Source organism: Branchiostoma lanceolatum, chromosome 5 (assembly GCF_035083965.1).
Source record: "Branchiostoma lanceolatum isolate klBraLanc5 chromosome 5, klBraLanc5.hap2, whole genome shotgun sequence".
In the NCBI taxonomy this organism is placed as follows: Eukaryota; Metazoa; Chordata; class Leptocardii; order Amphioxiformes; family Branchiostomatidae; genus Branchiostoma; species Branchiostoma lanceolatum.
This window is the reverse complement of record NC_089726.1, coordinates 1,907,007-1,932,270: the sequence shown is the minus strand read 5'-3', so window position 1 is coordinate 1,932,270 and position 25,264 is coordinate 1,907,007. Positions and strand designations below refer to the sequence as shown.

The following is a 25,264-nucleotide window of genomic DNA, read 5'->3' as shown; positions in this document are numbered from 1 at the left end:
TGAACTATGAGCTTCAGTCTTGTAATATACTTATAACTAAAATTAAAGCTTCACAGCGGCGTATTTATCATATTTTTAGCGCTTTGCGCTGGAGAGTTAAGACATTTTGTTGGATAAAGGGTAGCATTTGAAGCATGAAAAATAACACTAACATACTCTACAACTAGTGTTTTTCTGTCACAAACAAACTCAGTCTTTTCAAAATCTTCAAAATTCATTTTGCCGATTGGTGCTGTGCTAACAACAGTGCAAGTATCGTCGCTGTCTTGCGTGTTACGTTCGTGGCCACACACACATTGAAAATCACATGATCGAAAAATATGGCGGAACGCGAAGAAGTTGTAAACAGCGCATGCCGTGTTAGCTCGAATACCCAAGAAAAGATACACTCGCAAGACACAGGGCCAGGTGTGGGCTTTTGTAAATTTAAAGAAACATTTCTTGTATATTATTGTGGAATATTCCGTGTTCCACACTGAGAAATTCAGCCGAGTTGAAGGACCTTGAAGGCCATGTTGGCAATTAGCTCAAAAGCGTTAAATTCAAACCGATTTTTCAGTCGTCAGTTGTTGGTGATTACGAGCTTAGACTAGTTAGAGACATGCTGTGACCTTGCTGTTTTCAAGATACGAACTTGAATTGTCTATTGTTATCATATACGGGCACGTACTTATGAATAGCGCCGTATGCAAAACCACTGCTAACGTTACATCTTTACGGTATGAAATGTCAGTTTTATATACCATGAATTGAACTACTCGCTGGATGAACGCACACCTACAAAGTTAATGTAGAGTGACGGGCTAACAAAGATCTATCTCGCTAGTTACACTGTCTGCCCAGAGACCCTAATTCCGGATCAACCTGATGCACACCATCGTATGATGGACGTGTGTACGACCTTAACTCCACAAAGGTTGATGAAACTTAACACTACATGTCATCGAATTACATGGAAAAACACAAGACATTTGTTTCCTTTTGAAAAGCAAAACAGATGTGTGAAATGTCTTCAGTTGTTTTTCTAAAGCGTACTCCAGGATTGCACAACTCAACTCTGTGGATTGGTGTAACATTTCCTTCATGTCCTTGGGGGCTATAGATTACAAACAAACAAGCTGCTGTATACTCAGCCTAGGCTTGTTCCAAAGCAGACAATACTTGTTCTGTACCATGATAACTAAATTTTCGGTCACTGGAAGCGAAAATGACAATCATTTTAGTCTGTCAACTTCCGCCGACAGCCACGTGCTCACATGGCTCCTCTCCACTCTGTTTTGATGCCAGGGGACATACTCTGGCCCGCCCTCTGGCAACATCTGTTTTTTCGCCTACAGCCAGGCCTCCGGTTACGTGGTTCCTTTGTTTAGCCAAACTGCTAGTAACGCTGTTCGCTACACCAACCACGAGAACCGTTTCCTTCTCCGTCATTGATACTGTTTATCTGCTTGCATACCCTTAGAAATTCACAAAAGTAAACCGAAATATTTAGATCAGTAGTTTATTTCTACTTTACTTATAGATTTCTGGTCAATACGCTATATGCTATACCATACACTGGGTGTAGTTTGGATACATTCCGCTAGAGGGCGCAGCTGCATACGTATCTGAAAATTTGTGGGGGTATGAATGGGGGGATCTGAGTAGCCTGACGTGGTAGACAGGCCAGGTAGACAGGCCAGCTAGCCAGGCCAGGTAGACAGCCAAGCCTTTTCCGCAAACCCCTCTGCTGCAAAAGAACAGACCAGATTACAGGATCTAATCTAACTCCAGCACAGAATCAGCTCTAGAGAGTCTAAATGGTAGACTGAACCAGGGCGAATGGATCACTGGGTGGGGGTTCGAATCCAGGTCTGACCACTTGAGAGGTGAAGCATGATATGCAGGCTTACTGGTGGGGATTTGCCGGCCTGTGGGGTGGGGGTTTGCCAGCCTGTGGGGTGGTGGTTTGCTGGCCTGTGGGTGGGGGTTTGCTGGCCTGTGGGGTGGGGGGTTTGCCGGCCTGTGGGGTGGGGGTTTGCTGGCCTGTGGGGTGGGGGTTTGCCGGCCTGTGGGATGGGGGTTTGCCGGCCTGTGGGGTGGGGGTTTGCCGGCCTGTGGGGTGGGGGTTTGCTGGCCTGTGGGGTGGGGGTTTGCCGGCCTGTGGGGTGGGGGTTTGCCGGCCTGTGGGGTGGGGGTTTGCCGACCTGTGGGGTGGGGGGTTTGCTGGCCTGTGGGGTGGGGGTTTGCTGGCCTGTGGGATGGGGGTTTGCTGGCCTGTGGGGTGGGGGTTTGCTGGCCTGTGGGATGGGGGTTTGCTGGCCTGTGGGGTGGGGATTTGCCGGCCTGTGGGGCAGGTTTGCTGGCCTGTGGGGTGGGGCTTTGCTGGCCTGTGGGGTGGGGGTTTGCTGACCTGTGGGGTGGGGGTTTGCTGGCCTGTGAGGTGGGGCTTTGCTGACCTGTGGGGTGGGGGTTTGCTGACCTGTGGGGTGGGGGTTTGCTGACCTGTGGGGTGGGGGTTTGCTGGCCTGTGGGGTGGGGGTTTGCTGACCTGTGGGGTGGGGCTTTGCTGACCTGTGGGGTGGGGGTTTGCTGACCTGTGGGGTGGGGCTTTGCTGGCTTGTGGGGTGGGGGTTCGAATCCAGGTCTGACCATCGAGAGGTGAAGCATGATATGCATGCTTACTGGTGGGGATTTGCCGGCCTGTGGGGTGGGGGTTTGCTGGCCTGTGGGGTGGGGGTTTGAATCCATGTCTGACCATTGAGAGGTGAAGCATGATATGCATGCTTACTGGTGGGGATTTGCTGGCCTATGGAAGGAATGTGGAGGCGTTAGTCCTGTGCGCTTCACACCTTGAACATGTTAAGGCATTACAGATTCATTTTGATCTCAAACAGGTGACCTCCGGCTTTATGTAACATCCTAGAGGACGTCCCTTACCTAAAGCTAGATTCTCATTTTCACCAGAGTCAAGTAAAGTGCCTTTCCCAAGGGCACAACCATAGGGGCCTGCCAGCTATATGGATTCGAACCCAGAACCTTAAGATTCTAAGTCAAGAACCCTAGACACAAGGCCACCTCGCCACCTCTTGCCAAGTGCCAGGGAGCGGAGGAAAAGCCTGATGTACAGACAGGTTCTTCTCAGGTTATCTAAAGGTCCTGACACCCAGTAAAGCTGACCACTGCTGAGGTTATCTAAAGGTTATCAGAACTGGACATAAATCTGCTGTCAGCCACATGTGGGCCGTTTGTTCCCTGTTGGACACCTTCCCAGAAGCCCTGTCTGATAGGGGATGCTCTATTACCTGTATCAGGCTTTTGGGAAAGGAAAGGGAAGGGATGATTACTGATGGGGGTAGGAGGTGGCACTGTAGATTCATTTATTATTGCAGTGACTTAAGTTCGCATTAAAAGGAGAATGGAGGTTTGTGCATAGTTGAAACAATTCTGTTATACAGTAGTAGTACATTGTGTACAATGTCATATAAAGAGAAACATGAAATCATTGAAACTGTACTCCTACTAGCCTGACTAAATCAAGCTTCGAGTTGTCCTTCCACTGGTCAGTCAGAGCCCAATCATTAGCCTTTGACAGTGAGAGATTGTTTAACACAGGCTAGCACTCTGAGATTTGGGGTCTTAGGGGGCCTTAGGGGGATGTCATCCATTTGATGAAGACACTGTACCACTGGCCTTATGGAGGGGTCGGCACAACTGTACGGTTCAGTGCTGAAGTTTAATAAGCACTTCTTCTGCCCTGCGGTTACCTGACAACCACTGCTTCCCCGCTGAGGTCATGATGATGATAACAACACCTCGGCCTCCCCCTCCTGGTTAGGGCGGTATTTTACATAAATCAACTTCTGAATACATGTAGGTCATACGTTCAGGCCAAATAACATCCTGAACATGTAGAACATCAAAGCCATGATACAGATATGACTACAGCCCCTTCAGACATGGGGCGGATTATGATATACTAGTACTGCCTCCTCAATGATGCCAGACTTTGTAGACTATACCACACCAGTGTCACTTTCTTCACTCCTTTAATACAGGAACAAAGACTGAAAGAGTGTTGAATGTGATATCTGGTTTTGTCGCTTTTTAACTGTTAAAACGGTTGTTGATATATCGATAGAACATTTATGGTCTGTATTCTAAAAATTTAGGCATCTTGTTTTTTTTCCGCATCTTGTTTTGGTCGTGCTCTCGCATCAGATTTGGAGTCAGCCGGGGATGTAACCCATAAGATTTACTTGCTGTGGCCTTATGATACACACATCAGCCCCACCCATCGGCGGAGTTAATGAAGATAACATACTGAACATGCAGCACATCACAGACGTGATATACGACTACAGGCCCTTCAGACATGGGCGGATTATGATACACTACCTCCACAGTGAGGCCAGACTTTGTAGCCTACCACGCCAGTGTCACTTTCTGCACTCCTTGAATTGAATACAGGAACAAAGACTAGTTGGATGTAATACTGGTACCAAGTTTTGTTGCTTTGATGGTCCAGTGCTCTGTGGTTATACTTGAGGTGATGGTTCTCCATGAAGTTGACGAAGCAAGAAAGATTTACTTGCTATACCCTTATGATACACACATCAGTCCCTCCCACTGGCTGAGTTGATGAAGATAACATACTGAACATGCATCACATCACAGACTTTATATATGACTACATGTACATGTACAACCCCTTCAGACAAGGGCGGATTATGATATACTGATTCCACAGTGATGCGAGACTTTGTAGCCACGTGGCTGAACAGCAGTGGGAGGACTAACATCAACTTTCATAATTTCGGCTCTCATAATTCTGCTAGTACCCTAAGAAAAAAAAAGAGTGCTCTGGGGGCCTTCGCAAGAATGCATCGAACACCTGGGTATCTGAAGTGTGCATACCTTGGGAATTACTGAAGCTCCATCCTTTAGGGTGCTAGAGAAGAGGATCTGCATGGGGGTCCCGGCAACACTTATTTCAATAGGACTGACAATGCATTACCCTAAATTCAAAAAGGAAATTACACAACTTTAGCCCCCTTCCCATGAATTAAGAGGACAAAATAGCTTTCTCTACGAATTATGGTGAATCAAAATACCTTACAGAAAGGGGGCACATATACCTCCATAAAAGCTCCATAAAAGCCCCATCCTCCACCCCCCCCTGGTGACCCCACTTGCCCCCAGCCCATCAGAGTCCCCAGGCCTGCAGCAGGACCATGTGGTACCAATAACTCAGGAACTGGAGCGACCAGTCAGCAGGAGCTCTTCTACGAACTCTCATCTCCACAGCCACCAGGATTTCTGCCTCCTTCGTTTCCAGGCTAAGCAAATACACTGCAACTTTGCAGGCAGAGAGAGAGAGACACGGAGACTCGCCCAACATCTGGCTACAACATGTTCCTGGCAGGTAGGCAAGAATTACTTTGCGCAGACTAAAGGGCTCAGTAAACATTTATTCTGCTGGCACAATTGTGTACACATGCCTGCAGCTCTGCCCTTCAAGCAGTCCCTGAAACGTGTTGAAGCCTGGTTCAAGCCTGGTCGGTAAGTGTATTTACAATGCTTCGCACTTCTTCTATCGTACGTGAAGGCTTCCAGCAGGAACTTTGACACCACGGAAAATCTTTGCAACTTTTCTGTCCTCTCGAGTTTCAAGAAGAAGTAAGACTGGGTCAGGGTCGGCCGTCATTTTTCTTGGGAGTCATAATTTCTTCCCGGCTTCGTAGGTGACTTTCTCTTCTTCCGAGACAAGTCCTGACCTGTCACGACTGAGGTAAGAAAGACACTTGTCTTGGAATTGTCTCGGAGAGTCCATGTCTGGAGAAACTTTTGCAGGATGGAGTTAGTTAACACAGTGACCCGCACTCCTATAGTGGGGTCAGACGGCGCTTCAGCGCTCCATCAGTGACCGTAAAACTTGTCGGCAAAACTTCCCGAGATGTTTTCGTAGCTCCGAGGCCTCTAGTTATCCTGCAAAGTCTACAAAACCGGTCATTACTACCTGTGCAGCATCACAGCAGAGGTGCTCCGAAGTAGTGACTTCTTAAAGATCGCTTTCAAGCACCCCATAAGTGACTCCACAGACAAAACAACTGGTTGACCCCGTCATCGTTAGCCGCAGGTTTTATCTTATATCTTACAGAACTATGCAAACTTTTCTCCTGCACTTGGCTACTCACTGTGCTGAGGTGCTGGCCGCATGTGGTTCTTATTTTGGACTTGCTGTTTGTCACCTCTGCAGCCCTGCAGGGATGGTTCTGGTGAGGACCCCTCCAACCCCACCTGAAACTTTGCCCCACACTCAGCTATTCATGGAGCTTCCAATTACTGCAATTTGCAAGGTGCGACGTATGAAAACTTGCCAGGATCACTCTAGATCTGGGCCAACATTCAATTTACTGTTTTGTCAACCTAAGAACTGTAAGTACCATATAATTTTGAACGCGTAAATCTTTTCGACTTTCAGTTTGACTCTTCGGTCAATGAACCTTTAGGCACAAGCCACCACATTTACTCTTTTTCCTGATATTTTCTTTTTCAAAATTGTCACTTCTGTACATTTTCTCAAAACTTTCTGCACATGTAGGATTTTCTCAGCCATTGAAAACATTCTATGATGCTAAATCAACAGTTGGTCAGTTGTAACTGTTCACCATGGCTCCTTCCAACCATAACAATATAAAGTGAATATAATGTAAACAGACTAAAAGATTTCAACTTATCCATCCATGTATACAATAGCCTGAGTACCATCCTCCGTAGTGACTGACCGCTGGGCTCAATGCTTCGTTAGCGATGGCTATTGCATACAACTGAGTGAGGGTCTAAACAAGAGTAATTTGTTGGTTCTTGAATTCACACAATTTGTCGATACCTTAAGCAACAAAAACATTGACTTACATCTTAAAACCAGTACTACGTAAGGACCACATGGCCAATGTGACTATGGTTTTAAGTGGTCCCTTATTGTATTTATTTTGTATTTTTTCATCTATCTTCATGTACAATGTACGTGTATTTTTCCCATTGACACAAGCATTAGATTAAGAATCCTGACCACCTGTCCACATAGACCAGATTTACCATCCCCTGAGTGGTCTTCTTGAGCAGTCTTGACGATTACTTTTTTAACAATTTGTGAAACTAAGGAAGGCAAATCTAAGCGCATAGAATCGAACTTGTCCCTGCCTGAAGTAAAGGTTTGGTTGAGAGCCCCTGGAGGCTCCCAGGAGGAATGGTTCAGCTCAGTGATAGCGATCAGCCCTTCATGACGATCTGTTTATAAACAAGTTCAAGGCTAATTGCTTGCAGTCAGTGATCTTCGCGCCATTGTGTACAACCAACGCACGTCCTTGTCGTGTTGAAAAGGCACGCTATTGTTGGGTGAAAAACATGCCACGCACCGACCACAAACAGACTTGACCTAATCTTTGGAGTTTCTAAGGAAAGAAATGTTAAGCTTAGACTTCTGACGTGCCATCTCCAAGGAGAGTTCTTGTCAATCGTTCCTCCTCCCTGATTCTGCATAGGGAAAACACTGAGGCTTGGGAGTTAGAAAATGTCAGATAGAAAGTGTAAATGTCAGGTTCAAAAGCATAGAGCCCAGATGCACACTTGCTCATTGTTCCCTGCTTCTGTTTCTGAATAGGGAGAAGAACTGATGCTCCCACATTGGATACCACAAACATATATCTAACCGGAACTTGGGCGTTTTTAAGGTAAGAAATGCCAGTGCAAATGTCAAGTCTAAAAGTGCAAAGTCATGGCAGCAGACTTGTCCTTTGTTCCCTGCCACATGGAGTAGAGTCAGTCTCAGATAGCCTGGATGCCAGACTGTTTCCAGGGCTATCCAGGGCCTACACAGGCAGTCAAGCTCCTTGAGGCCCCAGGGTCAACAACCTGCAAGGAAATTTGAACTTTTACCCGGGTCTAACTTAGGGGGCAGTGGTAAAATTTCCTTTGGGGCATGTTGGCCCGGGTGCCAAGGAAGTAGGCCCCGGAAACAGTCTGGCTTCCAGACTAAGTCAGTGAAGCCTGCTTGCTGCTGACTCCCAGCCCAACTGAGTTACCTGAAAGTCTGAAACCCTAACCAGCCTGTACCAGCCGCTACAAGACAGACCCATGGCCCAGCAGGGTTCATATGGGACCTATTTAGGAGGCATCCCTCCAGACAGAACTGGGGAATCCGGCCTGATTAGTCAGGGACAGGAGGGAGCGTTTCCCTGCCATCATCAATCCTGATCACCAGCTCATCCGCAGACCGAGCACCTCCTGATTCATCGCAGCTGCACCTGAACTTGGCGGGCGCCTTCCTCCGGTTTCTTTGGTGAAGCCCTCGCTGCTGTACTTCTTACATCCAGGTTAGTCTGAGGGAAGGTCGGTGTGAAGGGAGGTCAGTGTGGGACTCCCCTGGAGCGAACCTGTGACTGAGCCAAGGTTCACCACTAGCGGGACTGATGCTTGCTGAAGATCGACTCCCAAGGGTCCTAAAGAAAATCCAAGGACTAGAGCCATCTGAGATCCCAGCATTACTTGAACTTGAAGGTGCAGCGAGTGAGGAATAACTGCAGAGAACTGGGGCTCAGGACTCACCACCTTCTACAAGACACCAGCCAAGCAGCACCACAGGCAGGGGTGGATGCCCAAGAATTGGTTCTCAACATACTGTACGCCAACCTGAAGACTTTCAAGCAGTCTAGGATCCATTCAAGCATCATGCAAGGTAGGCGAACCTGAAACGACTGGCATTATACATGCTCAGACGCAGTAACCTTAACTATTGCTCTATTCTAGGGGAATACCAAGTCCGCAGTCAAGTTGTACAGTATCAAGTATAAATCCCCACGGACATGCTGCACTGATATTAGTTATTGTAGTAAACTGTTTATCCTTTGCACAATATGACAAATGTAGCCACAGTCACGTCAGTTATCCCGTGATCTTACATTTTGTATTACCATTATCCACTCATACTTGACCACAATGCCACCCTTTAAAACAAAAGTTGTTTCCAACTTCTTATCTTTTAGGATATAAGATCAAAGAAAAGTCTGCAGGAATGTTGAGCAGACTGCACTGCTATTCTTACCTTTGCACACAGACCCTAATTAGTGGCCAGTTTACAACAACAACTAGTAGGTTAAAGGGTCCCTATCACTCAGCATAGCCACCTTCTCTTTTGTCAGTTATTATTACACTTTCATCTATTAGTAGCTGCACCCAGATTATTTCCTCACATTTGGAAAAGAAAAACACATCAGCTGGGTGCACAGTTGGCAAACACCACCTTAATGTCAAGATAAGATTTTTTGGCACGAATTCATCTGGCCAGCTGAACTCTTAACTAAATCAAACAATTGTACACTGCTGTAGGGCTGCTACAACTGAGTTTCTAGGTTCTCAGGTTTAATGCTTTATTGGCATGGCAACAGAAGAGCAGAATCTGCAGGTGAAAGGAAAATTTGTGCTTTGGTGTACACACAGTTTCAGGGGGCAAATATACATGGTGAAGTTGATTTTAAGTTTCCCCCCAGCCCTTTGTTTTCACCTTGCCTTTTTGCTGAATTTTCGCTTTAAAATTTCTGAGAATCAAGGAAGTAAACTACGGCCGAATCTCTCCTTGTACAATGTAAGAAGTAGAAATGTTCCAGAAGCCTGTTCATTAGTGTTCCATGTAGCAGGGCTCTGGGGGCTTCAGCTTAGCAAGTTCCTCTTTCCTCACATCCAATTCTAGCCTGCCTACCATACTGTGTTGCTTATGCTCGCTCACACCAAACACTGTTGGAAGGGAAGCAGCATTAGGCAGCTCAACAAGGTTGGATGCCAGGCTAATCCACTTCCCCTCTAAGTACCCTCCTTTGATGAAGGCATTCCTTCCAGCAGAAGAAGTCTTAATGACTGAACATTTAGAGAAGGAAAACTATTTCCTTTGTAACAAGACTCTAATTTCTTTAAGGTAGGCACTCTGAGAACACTTCAAGTTGTCTTAAAATGCCTTAAATCAATCACAAAAGCTGCCCGCTCTGGCTCCAATCAGGGCGTTCTGCCTATTTCCTTCCTGAGGTTTTGTACTGAGAAGAAACAAATGCATTTAAAAGTAAAAGGAGGGAAAACAAAACCTTCTGTAGACTGAAAACGTCTGTAACAGGAAAAATGCCAGGGTGACAACAAGTAAAGGTGACCTGCACAGCTGAGTTAGCAAGACTTCCTTTCTTGATTCTCTTCCTCATATCTGACTCAAACACTTCATCAACCACCACAAAAACTTAAAACTAGAAAAAATAGTTTTGTATACTCTTGGTGAATTCTAATCAAGACATATGTCCAAGTCTCTTAGAGAAAGAGTAGTGAGTTTGGTAATCATCATCAATCATTATTGTAAAGTTATGAAAGTGTCCCCAAACATGACAGTCCTGCTGAATGTAGCTCACTCAAGATCATTTCACAAGAAGTTAACATTTCTATCAACCCACAAAAACGTTCTAAGTCTTAGGCATGATGGTTTCCTTGAAAGACAGCTTGAACAGAGCAAACCTTAGTGCAGCCTTTTTTCTCAGGGTCTTCACCACTTGTGAGATATTGAGGCAGACAACCTGCCTTCTTTCTCAGACACGAAGCAAGCCTCTCAGCTTGACTTCCTCCACTCAATGACTCAAGTGCTTTTCGGGCAGGAATCCTTCCTAGCTAAATTGGCAGAATTTCAAGCTCCCCTGGCTGGCAGGTTTTCCAAAAGGGCAGCAAATGGTCCATGATGAACCTTCATTAGTGTAGTTAGTAACTGGAGTCCTGAACCCAGAGAGACCCTGAGAACGAAGGGTGGATGTTTTAAGACGGCTTAGAAAGGATAGAAGACATGTATCGACCTGGGGGGTGGCAGTTTGGAGAATTCTTGTATTTGCCGGTGACTCTAACTTTCGTATAAGAACCTAATGTTGTAATGAAAGTTCATCTGTGACCGTCTTCTGGTCATTTCCACTTAAGAAGTGGACCGATCGAAAGCTTGTCAGTAAGTACTTACTTTGTGTATGGAAAGAGCAGATCAATTCTCTACAATGATAACATTTCCTCAAGAAATCTTTGTAAGAGAGGTATGCTATCTCAAGGAACTTCATGTACATGTAAAGGCATTTCCTCTATATTTTCTCCCCGTTTAGTTTAAAGACTTTTGGTACAGGTGGCAATGTTAACTGGGAAATTAGAATCTGTAACAAATTGCAGAATCTACCAGTAGAGACTGCGATCAGGATGATAGGGTGGTCTCCCATTTATAGATCCTAAATTTCAAAATCAATCCATTGATCTAAAGACTTAAAGTGACATAAATTGAAGTTGAAATGTTTTGACTGACTTTCATTAAGGGAATATCTTCAAATTTACAGGCTACGATTGGGATCTTTACCTTGATCTCAACCCTGACATATACATAGCGTTAGTAGTCATACACTGTTGAAAGAAATATAGAGAGGCATGCTCGTAGAAGGCATATGAAATTTAACCTTCCATCCAGCGCCAAATTGTAACATAGAGTCACCTTTGAAATCTAAAAATAAATGCCTTTCCAAATCTGATGTGACCAACTTAACTTTGAAATGTGAAAATAAATGCCCTTCCAAACCTCAAGTGACTAGGGTTATGCGAGGTTACGGCAACTTTCCTGTTAGTTCCTCCTTCAGACTCTGCTAAAGTCTGTCTTTAATCTAAGAAGACCCATCAGTCTGGGAGCTGCACAGACAAGACGACTTGAGGCTCTGCCCCCTTCACCCTATTTCAGGAAAGGGGCACTAAAGACTTAACGGACTTGGCAGACGGCCCGGCCTGTTCCTCATGAACCTGACAACGCCAAGGATCGCTCATCGTCCACAAGTCATTCCAAGGCAGTCACATCTGACCCACTGGAAACAAATAAAAGTTAGAACTTCACGGGCTTGTGTCATTTACTGATTTAGCATCTGTCATGGAAAAAGCCGACATGACGAAACCGGTCTGACAGGCTGAAAAAAAGTTCTAAACGGGAACTCTGCGGCTCCAGAGTCTTCACTGAGGGACGACTGCAGTGCAATAGATGTCGGTTAGCTTGAGGAATGAGTCCACTCTACTTTATACAGTCCTGCTGTATTGTATTGTATTGTATTGTATGGTTGTTTTTTTTCATTATAAGGTGTGATCAGCTGTTTGATTACCTTCGCCAAGAAGGTTATGTTTTCGGCAGCATTCGTGTCTTTCTGTCTGTCAACACGATAACTGGAGAATGCCCGGATGGATTGTCTTGATCATTTTTCACTTAGTCAGGTGACCTGTATATGGATGTACAGTGTATTGTTTCAAGAAACAGCCACCAGACTGCATTTTTTTGCTATCCGATCGGGCCAGGGCATATATCCATACTGATTTTGCTTGAGGTGTGGCTCTCCTAAAACATGGGACCATTGGCGTTTCAACAAAGGACGATAATGGGACAGGGTTCAGAACTATGGAATGGAACCCTCAACCTTGAAGTCAAAATCTGGAGGATATCTGATCAGGTTGTGTCAATGTCATATTGTTTATAGCCAGGACTGGACTGTTTCTGCTTGATTCTGACAGACACTATTATGATTTCAACTCCTCCAGAACTGAATTCCTCCTTGGCTGTCTGTTATGAAAGCACTAGCTGGGACACATGGAAATGATGAAGTCATTGGATTTTCCCAATCTATGCAGAGCTACATGTACAGCTTACAGAAGGCTGTGGATGGGGAAATACAGGATACAGAAGGCTGTGGATGGAGGAATACAGGATGCAGCTAACAGAAGGCTGTGGATGGGGGAATACAGCTTACAGAAGGTGGTGCATGGGGGAATTCATAATACAGCTTCCAGAAGGCTGTTGATGATAGGGGAATACAGGATACAGCTTACAGAAGGCAGTGAATGGGGAAATACAGGATACAGCTTACAGAAGGCTGTGAATGGGGTAATAAAGATACAGACTTTCTTAAAATTTAACTGCAAGGATTCTGCAAAGCTCTCTTGCTGCCCCTTTTGTCTGGTACAGGCTTAGAGTGTGCAACTACTTGTGTGCTGCACTTTGTGGTGTGTTATCATTGTTCCTAATTTGTTTCCTCCTTAATTAGCAGCAAACAGGCCAAGTACACGTGAGCACAGTCACCATATGTACGCCGTAAACACGGAAAATGTGTGCATAACAAACTCATCACTTCTGACATGTTGTATAAAGCAATGGTACTCCCCTTTCTGGATTACTGTGACACCGTGTGGGACAGCTGCGGAGTGGGGAGACAACAACAACTCCAAGTGCTACAGAACCGGGCTGCCAGGGTAGTTCTGCAACTGAACCTACAGTCCAGCAGTGTCCTCGACCTTCATGAGAAGCTCAGCTGGCAGTATCTCGCAGGGAGAAGGCGGGATCATGTGTGCATTATGGTTTACAAGTGTATAAATGGGCTAGCACCAACATACCTATCATCCACCTTCTCTCACAACCACAACTTACACAATTACCAAACCAGACAGACATCACTCCTATACAAACCTTTTTTCAAGACCACAACAGGACAGCGTACATTTGCCTACAGAGGTGCTAAACACTTTAATTCACTACCAGCCTACATTAAGCAAGTTCCAAGCCTGAATACATTTAAGTCAGCTTTGAAAGACCTAACATAGTCTCAGTACTGAGTAGTGACCTCTGACCTCCTAACTGTTGACCTTGGATTGGATTATGATTTTGAGTTATCTGTCTTTCATGTTTCAGTTGTACCCATATGTTCCGACGTGTATGTCTACTTTTCTCTCTGTAAGTTGTTTTTTTATTTTCCATGTATGTATATGTGAAACTGGGCCCTATCGAAAACCAGTGTATTGGCACTGAATAGGCTACCCAGGTGTTTCAAAATAAACAAACAAACAAACAAACAAACTTCCACATCCTCCAGTCTCACTCTCTCATATTCTCGAATTCCATGACATCCATTAAGGACCAAAATGTGAATCTCTCACACTCTTTTTGAATTCCAATTCACAACTTTACAAAAAATGCACCCATTTCTGACTACTTTCTATGGTTAAGGAGCTTAAAGCTTGTATCCTCCAGTATGTATGTGTGTGTGTGTATCTAGGTGCTAATGTTCCTTATGCAAGTTGATTGTGTTCATTGAAGCGTCAGTAAAGAGGACAAGGAAGAGACAGTTAAGTGTCTCCTTATAGTAACTTCATCTCCAAGTGGACTTAGTTTGTTGTAAGTCCTAATTCACTTACCAAAGGCATCTAGTGAAACTAAGTGCACCGCCTGAAATATGTAACACACCAAAACACTCCGAGATGGCAGACTTCACCCCCTTAACCATCCTGCTTTGTTGCTGCATTGAGTTTACTGGGAATAGACCGTTCCTGTCGAACACCCTGTCGAACAAATAGAACCCCATACACACACACACACAACAGACACACAAACAGACAGACAGGTGAAAAACAGTTGTTTCTGGGTACTTCACTCCCCTCTCCAAGTAAATCATGACTATTGTTCAAAAAGAATTCGAAGCCGAAACCATCTCCTAGGAAGTCTATAAGAGCCCAGGCAGGACCTATCTACTATATATCTAGGGAAGATCTAGATGTGAAGATACCATGAGTAAACATGTAGCTAATCCTACTGGAGTGCACTGGCTGCATGACCCATTGCCCCCCTCCCTCCCACACACAGGTTTGCACAGGGCAGAATAGATAGTGTGTTTGTGTTGACAGTCACACTGCTGACCGTGTCTCCACTGTTACAGGTCTGATGGCAGGGACTGCTGCATGCATCATTAGGAGAGTCAGCAGCTAAGGTAAGCACACTCACTGGGTCTTCACTTGTAGGTTATCAGATCTGTATCTGTATAGCCGGTATAACCACCATTCAACCACCATTCGGCGTAACACACCAGCTTCGCAGGCACGCGGCGCGGCAGCAGCTGGTTATATTACACCGAACAGCCTGTTACACCTAGTATTTGCACATCTGACTGCAGCCATTCTTTAAAGCTATTTAGTGAGGATGCTCCTACAGTACTTGATGACAACGAGTTCCATTCTACTATGGAAAATATGAATTTTCACATCAATCCTTGGTTGATAACACTATGGTACTTAAAGGCATGACGATCTAAATATGTGTGCTCAACATTTGCCATTTTCATCAACCTTCAGCCTGCTAAGATAACCATTTCGCACCACTTTGTATTGGTTATGGGGTTAAGCAGCAGGGAGAAGGTTAAACTAAGCTGTACACAATCAGGGGTCCTCAACTTTCAAACCTGAATGGACGAGCAGTCTTTGCTGATGAACAGCCATGCCATTTCCCACCATTTCCTATACATGTATGTGTCTCCAACACTGTAAGCTGTATCTATACTCAGTACCTGTCGACAGAATGCTTACCCCATTATAGTTTTAACCTCACTTTTATGCTGCAAGTGCAGTACTGCATGATACCTGCACTTGTCATAAGCAAGCAAAGAATATTACCTTTTCATGAAAATCTTGCCAACAAAAAGTTGAAACTTTTCTGCTGACATGTCAAGAACAAACCTTATTCCTTGCTGCAACAAGATGTACATTAAACAAAACTAAACAAACGAAACCTTTTCAGATAAAGCTGGAGTACTGCCTGTTCCTATGACTCAACGGTTATGACTTCTGGTACTTCAAGTATGCCACTTCGATGTACTTTAGATTGTTGAAGCAGTTAGACAGTGTTTATATGAAAGAGTGAGATCAGTCCCCTGTTCTGTAGAGTACTGAGCCAGCTGGGCCCTGTGCCTTATCAGTAGTAGATATGACTATGAGGTGTGAGTGAGACTATGCAAAGGTGCCAGGATCCACAAGAGGCTCTTACAGAAAAAAAACTTGAAGGCCCAACATCGACTTTGTCTTCCCAAGACAGAATGAATGCCATCAGAATCCATCCATTGCTTCCCGAGTTATGCTGACCATTGTATACTTCAGAAACACAAACAGAAAGCCATACAAATAAACAAACAGGCGGACATACCAAAAACCAGATAGTGGACAAGATCACAGCAACAAGGAAAATGCAGAGTTACGGTCATTCTTACCATTTAGCGTCAAGGCTAATTAGATAGGCCCTATATACTAATTCTTCTGCAGGAATTTCTGATCACAACCGCTGATAAAACTGCTGGGTTGATATTTCCTGAGATAACGGATCAAACAGATCGGGTTACTCCCCTCCAGTAACTGGGAGGAAATCACCACAAATCAACTGTCAATTCAGTTATGTTAGTTTCGCAGTAGGAGGGGGAAAGGATAGCCTGGGTGCATCCTAGTTAGTCTAGCAGCTGAGTTATTTAGAGGAAAAACTAACTAGGACGGCACCTAAGCAAGGAAAATGAGGTTTAAACAGAGTCTTAAGTTCGCGGTTGAAACAATAATGTAACACAAAAAGACACTTTTAGCGGAAGACAAAACAACTATCTATGGTGCTACGATTTCATGATTTACAAGATTTACAAGCAAATATATTGCTGATGACTTTGAACTTGTTAAGATGAATTCAGCCTCACATATTTTTCCATACAAACATGCAACAAAGCTTGAAGTGTTAAACTTTCAACAGCAACGTTAATTCTGCTGATGACTCTTGATCGCCCATTGTAAAGTTCTAACAACAAGAGCGGCCCTGTGCAGGGAAACCCTGTGTAAACCTTACAGTGATAAGCAGGACTATCTGCTGGGTACTGTACATAGCTTCTGTTATCAGCCTTTGTGTTGGTTCACTGAGAGGCCAGGCACAACATTTGCACAGCTGGGATTGCCCTGCCACAACTGGAATATTCTAAACCCTCTGCACACAGCTTTAAACTCCCGCCTTTATTAATCAGTGGGTGATTGTGCAACGAGCCATGCTAATCACCCAGCCTCCCTTAATGGGATCTTTTCAATAACTTCCTGGGGGGAGATATCATCTTGTAAACTCAGTGTCTGATGTTCAGCATGGGAGGACAGGGAGGTAAATTTGTGCAGTTCAGGTTGGGTGCTTCTGATAGGCCTGCAAATTAGGCAGAGTACACTACTTCACTACTGGTCAGTGTGTGCTGAGGGGTGCTTAATCTTCAATGTAAACAGGTCGACCATAGGCACTGGCCAGGAACCCCTCCTGACAATTAGGGCTGCCCTGCGGAGCTGTCAATCATTCTGGGGACCTGTCAATCACAGTGGATCTGCCTTGGATTCGTCCATCTGTCATACCATATAAGGCGTGGGGAGAGAGGGCACTGGGGCAGTCTAGATCTGGATCATGACAAAAGTGCTTTCAAATCAGACCTACTGCCAGGGAGCTTTAGGATGGACCACCCTCCTTGACCCTACTGACCTTGAACAATCAAAATGGCTGCATTTTAGCAGCAGAAGAGTCTCGCTCACCCTCAAGGCAAGAGAGTGTTTAGAGCTCATCTTGCCAGGAGTTTCCAGGACTTCAGCTGGAGATGGAATACCATCAATGACCCGGATGACCTTGAACAATCAAAATGGCTGCTTGTCGGTGGAAGTGAACATACAGTCTGTCTACTGGAAGATTCCGCGGACCATTGTCAATGTCAGAGGACATTTCTGCACGGAGTTGTCGCTGGCACACTGGGATGTCCGGCTGACGGATGGATTGTGAGAGAGCTGTAAGGAGGGGGAGCTAGACAAGAAGGTTTGTACTGATTCAAGGAGGTTTCCTTCATGGATAAGTTGCTCATCCCGTTGTCATGGTGAGGGGATCGAGCATCAAAGCTTTTTGGTCTTGCAGTTGACGGGAACAATCTTACATGTACCTGTGAGTACCTTTCCTTCAACCAGAGATAGTGTTGCTTTGTGACTGTCTTACGTTACTTTCTTTGCAGTAGCTTAACTGGATGTGTCCTTGTCTTTAGTGTTGCAGTTAAGATAAGTTAAGATAAAGCAGTCATCTTCAACTGAGGTGAAGCATGATGCTTTGTAGATGTAGCTAGTGGTAGTGCAATGCAGCTTTGCTTCTTGGCCAAGCAAGCCATGTCACCCCTACTTCTCCCGATAAGTTTGTAGGGTTCTTTTTTACCAGAGGTTTGACGATGGAGCCAAAGACTGAAGCTCCCTCATATACAAGATCCCGGCTTTATGTCACCATCCGAAATAACGAATGCAAACCCTAACAACATGTCTTAACTGGGGCCAACCCTGAGATTGAACTCCTGCCCATAGATCCACAGAAGTTAATCTGTATGGCAAAACGGGGATTATGCTACCGCTTGTGCTATATCAAGAAGATTCACATTTCTGTTCTTTACCTGTGGACATCGTGCGGTGCTGTAGCAGTCTCCGGCGTTACCGAACGGCACCGCTTTCCCCTGGACTGTTCGTGCAAACTGCATGTCGCTAACTGGGTGATACGAACAAACAAAAACAAACATTAATTCATAATTGATTAATTAATTAATTTATATATTATATTACTCGAACCTTGTGATTTTTAATGTATCATTCTGAGATTAAACTTGTAAGCTACAAACTGTTCACATACATGAAGTAGGCCTTCTTCCTTCGTCAAAGTTAGGTCTCAAAACATGTACCGTTTGTTCTCTCTGAGAGTGCCCTTTCTTATCAAAACTACTTCTGAAGTTCTTGCTACTGTTCCTGCACACTTTTATCTGCGACCAAAGGGCTCAGAAGTTGTGTCGTCAAGTTTTCGTAAAAAGCCATGGCGGCCCTTGCTTAGTCTGTGAGGATGTCCGGAGAGAATACACAATCGCTCAGAGGATGTTTTCCTACGACTGTCTGTCATCGCAAAGGGCATTTCTACAAGCTGTGTTTGGGTTGGGAGAGATTAGAGGACTGGGTTTGACCTGCGGTTTGTGATGGCTGATGGACATGTTAGTGTTCATCCTGGGCCCACCACTGCTGAGGCAGCACAGGTGGTCTAACTTTACATTTGCCTTCAGTAGGACTCGAAATACTGGGGGCATGGTGTGCACTTTCTTTGCACCCAAACTTGCAGCTTGCACATTGCACCTAATTTTTTTACTGTGGGTGCACCGGTACACCTACATGTAGATATTTGTGCAGTGGAAACAGATGGACACGTTGTATGGGAATTCAAATCTTTGATTTGAGTTTGAAAGCATTCGTTTTCTGTATAAGATGCCCAAAGTCAAAATAAATGTTCTTTTTATTCATGTTTCTTCCATCATTGAGGACCACGGGTTACTTTGTCAAATTGTTCAGGTACAGGTAGAGGTCTGGACCTGTACCTAAACCTCTGTACCGGTATCTGTACCTGATCTTACGTTAAGGTACGCAGCACAACTCACCGCTGATCTGCATGATGTCGAGGTTGATGCGGACCTTGTTGTACGCGGTGTGGCCGGCGTCCGGGTGGCCCTTGTCGTGGCACGCGCAGGAGCTGTTCCTGCTGCCGTTGTGAGGGCACTGGTTAGGGTTGAACAGACTAGAGGGGGAAGAAAGAGATTTGTGTTAGTAATATTCAAAACAGAATATGATAGTAGTCTAAAACATAGTCATATAATACTGCAGAGTTTAGGTATAACGCAACCAGTTGTTAATTGTTTGAGCACTGTATCCAAATGATTCCAGATTTGCATTTTTTTATCACAATTCATTGTGCAGCGGTGCCCATCTCTGTAGTGTTACTATAGCTCTTGGGGCACACAGGCTACTACAGATGGGGCTAGTCCACTGGTGGTAATGTGTGTTCAGCTTTGGTACGCTTCCTCGTAAGTGCTAAGCAGATAAAGTAGTCTGTACTATTTCTTAAAGTCCTTCATATGATCTGACCCCCGAGACACTTTAAGCCATTGCATCAGTTCTATACTGTTGATCACTGGCTGGGAGGTGGACAGTGTTTTCTGTAGAAATCTGATTTTGTGCAGAACTGCTGAAATGTCTTTCCACATTACTGCTCATATAATATCATTCCAAACTTACTACATAAGAAAAATCTAGGGGTCCATAAAAGTGCACAGAACGTAAAATATATTCCATCCTGCACTGTTTATCCCAGGTTCGGAGAGGGGATTCGTTGCCATGGTTACAGCGAGCACCCTGTGCGGAACTGCGGAGCGTGTGTACAGATCACATACACGTGTTACTGCCGGGAAAACAGGATATCATTGTGCCGAGATAACGGATTTGTCGCCATGTTTGCGCGGGTACTGGGCCGTTGCGTGTTTAGCTTTCCCGAAAGCGTTCCCACGACAGCAGACAAAGCATGTTTCTGCTGACGCGGCAGTTTTGGTAGCGGGAGCTGCAGAAAGCAAACATCATTAGCTACAAGATGAGACCAGCATCCTTTTGGGATTAGGGGTCAAACAGTCATTAAGCCGTGTTATTTCTGGCAAAGCGTAACTTTTTTGTCAATGGCAGTTTGAATGTTTTCTGTCCACCAAAAGGAGAAAAAAGTGGCTGCAACGTTGTTTTTTTTAAAAACAGTATGTGGAAGAATAGGCAGGTTAAAAAGTCTGATCATATCAATTTGTCTAAATTTCCTGACTGGTATCTGAAGTTAATGTACATGTACGTTTCTTCAATGGACAACTTCAAAATCTTAAGAAACAAGATGGAACTCCTTCAGCTATATATCTTCCTCTGGATTTAGTGCTGTAAAACATGTGACACTGTACACAATGTACACATCTGTGTGACAGGGGCTTAACTTCCAACCATGGTCTGGAGAAGGTCAGGAGGCCATGGTTGGCTATGTGTGACAGGGGCATGGTTTGAAGCTAGCTAATTTTCCTGGCATGCCAAGCTCCCAGCAAAGTCAGGGTGCACCTGCTCTGCTGTACGGGGGCCCAGCTGTTTCCGCCATCGCTTTGACCTTGAAAGCCTTCTAGGGTTTCCCGGAAAGTCTGTTTCCGGCAATACCACTTTGTAGGGAATGACTGAGTGTGTGTACTCTCCCAGAGTTCATAGGTCAGGCAGGTCAAGGGAACAACTGTGTTGATGGGCAGTCGCCACTGGGTACAAGTGTACTGTGGGAACCTGATCTTTTTTACAGTGATTATTGGTTTTTTGACTGTCTAAAATCACACAAAGAAAATCAGCTCTAGTCAACTTTCCTGCACATCTGTAGATCCAGTTAAAAGCAGAGGGGAAGTGTACATGTATGGGGAGATTCGTGACCATTTTTTAAAAAGAGGAGATGGTCTGTATGGGATTTGCTCTTTCCATCCTTTTTTGTGCTAGAAATGGTACATACTGCTTTCTCTGCTTAGCACTCAGCATCTGGGAAAGAGTATGGGAGTTAAACACACATCAGTTTTAGTGGACTAGCCCCCAGCTGTAGTGATTGCACAAATGCGTGGCCAAAGGGCTGTAGAAATGGAGATGGGCGCCACCCCTATGCATCTGGATCACTCTAACTCTAACTTTACTTTGTGACTGATTAATGAAGTAGAGTTCATCTCTTCGCACCATTTGTAACAGTCTTGGCAAAGATGGGACCAGTGCGGTCATGCCAGATGGTGACCCATGGGCAGTGGTATTCAGAGTCTGAAGGAAGAGGATGTTTAGCTCTGGGGAGGGGGGCGGCATGTGGCAGAGGTCACAGCTGGTAGAGGTCATTGGAGCATTTCTACACTTGAACCTGAAGTCAGGCATGCCAGTCCGCAGGAGAAAGTGACATTAACGGGTGACATTCCCCACACAGAGACAGGGTGTCTCCATCTGCTGGTCACATGGTCCAGCTCCTTCAGGCTATCAGAGCATATTGCACACAAACATTATGGCTTTTTTCTTGCTCCTTGCTGTTGTTCTTGATCAAGTGGCACAATATTCTGAAAGAGACTGCTTACTTGAAGTTTCATGCAACCAAGGCTGAAGGCATGGTTATTGTCCTTAAAAAATTAGGGTTGGTAGGTAGTTTTTTTTTGTCACCCCCAAAAAGGGCTACGGTCAGCAGGTTTTCGCTAGGGTTGGTTGAGTAACCAGAAACACAACTTTTTTCAACGGCCTCAGAAGCATATTTTGGTACTTAGTAAGAATGATACAGCAACCTGTCATTATCATAATACAGTGATTCTCCTCTGTGCAAGGCGTGTGTTGATACTTCTATGTTTACAACTGTTTTCATTGCCTGCAAAACAGACGAATTCCATTATCCTAGTTCAGTAAACAAGTGCCCACCACAGGAAATTCCTTCTTAGCTGATAACTGAGAAAGAAAAACACCAGGCCCTAGCAAACAAAGGGATGGGAAACTGTAGCCCGGTAATCCTCCCCTATTGTAGCTGCTGGGTTTCTTGTACCTCCCCTGCAAATAGCATACAGCTACAACAGGGATGTGGCAACGAATGGCCACGTGGCTAGAGAGGTTACAGGTTCAATTTCATTGTACCTTCTTCAGGGAGTGAATGGACTCTACAGTACTTGACGCATGTATAGATCTGTACGGTTGTGTATGCAAAGCTTCATCTTCCTTCTCTTCATTACCCCCTTTGTTTCGTTTCAAGTCATCCTCAATTGAGGTGAAGCATGATGCTTTTTCAAGTAGCTAGTGGTAGTGCAATGCAGCTTTGCTACGGCTCCCGTTTTTGGCCAAGCACACCTTACACTTTGGTATTCTTACATCTCCTCCTTCAAAGTAAATTAATATCGTCTTCACGACATCTTCTGAGACGTCTTTAAGACTCCCCAGGAAGCCTTCGGCCGACTCCTCACCTTTTCTGGTAGATCTCGGCGTAGTTGCGCCCCTCCCCGCCCGCCAGGGTGATGTACTCGCTCGGCCGGCTGGTCTCCATGTCACGACAGTAGACCTAGTGAAAATAACGAAAGAAATATCAAAACAGGATGTTCTGCTGCAGTACCAAGGAAAGCTGCCAAGAGGCCCAAAGTCTGATCATTTATTTGGTAAGACAATACCTAACCGCATACGAAATTTCACGACAATCTATCTTTCTATAGCTTCTTGAGTTACGGCTTGCAACCACATACAAAGGCTACCAAAAACATAACATTCTTAGCGAAGGTAAAGAGATTCTACATTGATGTGAAGCACAATGCTTTATCTTAAAGCGGATAGTGCAGTGAAACTTTGGTTATTTAGCTACTGGCCAGGCCGGAGTACCCTCTCTTTACAGCCAGGGGCTGAACTGCGAGGGGCTTTTAGGATATTGGTGGGGCTGACTTGCAATGATCTGGAGTGGCTGCCATTTGCTGCTTACTCAGGTGACCTCAAAACAGTTGCCATTGGTGAGGCTACAGGACTGTAGGTTTTGAGCCACTCACACCAGGATGGACGCCTACTCTTTTCGATTAAGTGTGGTGGGTTCTTTAACTTCCTTGAGGTGTGAGTCTCCTCCAACATGGGACCATTCAACGTCCTACCGATGAGGGATGTCCCTAACCAAAGTGAAGTGACCCAATAGGAGAATCAGGGGTTACGAAGGCTGTTCAGGAAAATTCCGTACCCCATTTAGACCGGAAATGGTTTTGAACCATAATCATACAGGGATGGGCCACTATTCTTTTCGATAAGTGAGGTGGGTTCTTTACTGGCATCCGACGGTAGCTGTACGCACCTTGAGGATCTTGCCGTGCACGTGCAGGTAGAACTCCCCGTCGTACCGCGCTCTCTCCAACTTCTGAACCTCGCTGCAGCTGTTGGGTAAACCTGGGGGGGGGGGGACAGGGCACATGTCAATGAAACCCTGCAAGGCATGTGAGGGTGCATACATAGAGAGAGACTTGACAAGAGTGTACACATGTATGTACTGGTAAAATAAATAAATGAAATGACCCACAAAAATGTTTTGCAAACAGCGTAAAACATTTGGTTTCACATGTGCTTTTCACCGTATTCTAAGCGCTTTTGCTTCTCTAAGATCTTACAGGGCTCGAAATAGTGGGTGCATGTGCACCTGTGTGCACCCAAAATTGGAGCTGTGCACCTAATTTTTGACTGGGTGCACCAGTGCACCTAAATATTTTTGTAGGCTACAGGGTAAAGGCACTATTGTACACTAAGCATACAGAATATTCTTGAAAAAATTAATGTAAGTATCAGAAATAGCAATACAAACTTTTGTTGTACTTTTATTTTGATGTATCACTTGTGTGAAAGTTTAAGGTTAGCTATAGAATTACAGATTGAAGTTCTTAAGCGAGTTAAACTTTGTAATTATGTTTTTCTGAAATTCAACTTTATTTTATGTGGTGCACCCAAAATTTTTTCTGTGCACCTAATTTTTTGGGTTGGGTGCACCAGTGCACCTATTTCCAAAAATGAATTTCAAGTCTTGTCTTGGTAAGGCCATCTCCTCTTTGCCCTTGAGGCTGCACAGCAGTGATACTGTCCTCCTTGTGCTGTTCCCTATAAGTCTTTCAGTCATGTCATCGATCAGCAGTCTTTATATTGCTGTACAGGTGGTTTTTACATATCATCTTGAGGGTATCTAGTCCCTTCTGACTCCATCAGTAAGTTGAGCCATTCCATCGCCATGGCTTTCAGCTTAAGTCCCTGTAAGCCCTGAATATGATAGTTATGTCCATGCAGCTTAGACGTGTTGTCAAACATGACCAAGGTGGCAACTGAGGTGGTCTGGGGACAGAAAAAAACTTCCTACGAAGATGGTGGTCCTTTCATGTATGTAGAGGTGGTCACTTGTGCAGATTTGATTGCATGCATATTAAGAGAACGTAGAGAACTAAATCATCCATGTTTTGAATGTCCTAAGAAAGTACAAGGTATACGCTTCATAATAGTGCATTACAACAAGCCTAAAAGTAGAATCATGTCATCCAATGATGATTGTTCATGTAGAAAAAGTACAAGAGTACGTACATGGTCCCTTGTTGCATGGTTTCTGGGAGTCGGGTCTGAGGGCGGGTTTCCTGCTGCAGTCCCGGGATGACTTCAGGGTGCCGGTGAGACTGACACACTGCACCGACCGCTTGGCTAGTCCTCCTCCACACGTCACTGAACACTGCAGAACAGGGACAACATGGTATGAAAACTGTGTGTCTCGCACAAAGTACAGTTCCTATGATGTGGTTACAAACTGATTTTGTTTGTATGTTTGTTTGTTTGGTGTGAGACTCACACACTGCACCGACCGCTTGGCTAGCCCTCCTCCGCACGTCACCGAACACTGCAGACAGAGTCGCTATTAAATATGTTTCTCTTGCACAAAGTACAGTCCCTATGATGTGGTTACAAACTGATTTTGTTTGTATGTTTGTTTGTTTGGTGTGAGACTCACACACTGCACCGACCGCTTGGCTAGCCCTCCTCC

The 25,264-nt window shown here is 44.8% G+C and overlaps 1 protein-coding gene across 1 annotated transcript in view; it reads right to left on the bottom strand.

Moving 5' to 3' along the window:
• LOC136434630 (A disintegrin and metalloproteinase with thrombospondin motifs 9-like) overlaps window positions 1–25,264 on the bottom strand; it is a 99,991-nt gene that overhangs the window by 7,131 nt on the left and 67,596 nt on the right. Inside the window, exons 27-31 of the mRNA XM_066427543.1 lie at window positions 24,814–24,955; window positions 23,552–23,643; window positions 22,692–22,786; window positions 19,326–19,462; window positions 18,306–18,397 (exon numbers count right to left, since the gene is read on the bottom strand). Coding sequence (XP_066283640.1) covers window positions 18,306–18,397; window positions 19,326–19,462; window positions 22,692–22,786; window positions 23,552–23,643; window positions 24,814–24,955 — 558 coding nt within the window. The remainder of the gene's footprint in view (window positions 1–18,305; window positions 18,398–19,325; window positions 19,463–22,691; window positions 22,787–23,551; window positions 23,644–24,813; window positions 24,956–25,264) is intronic.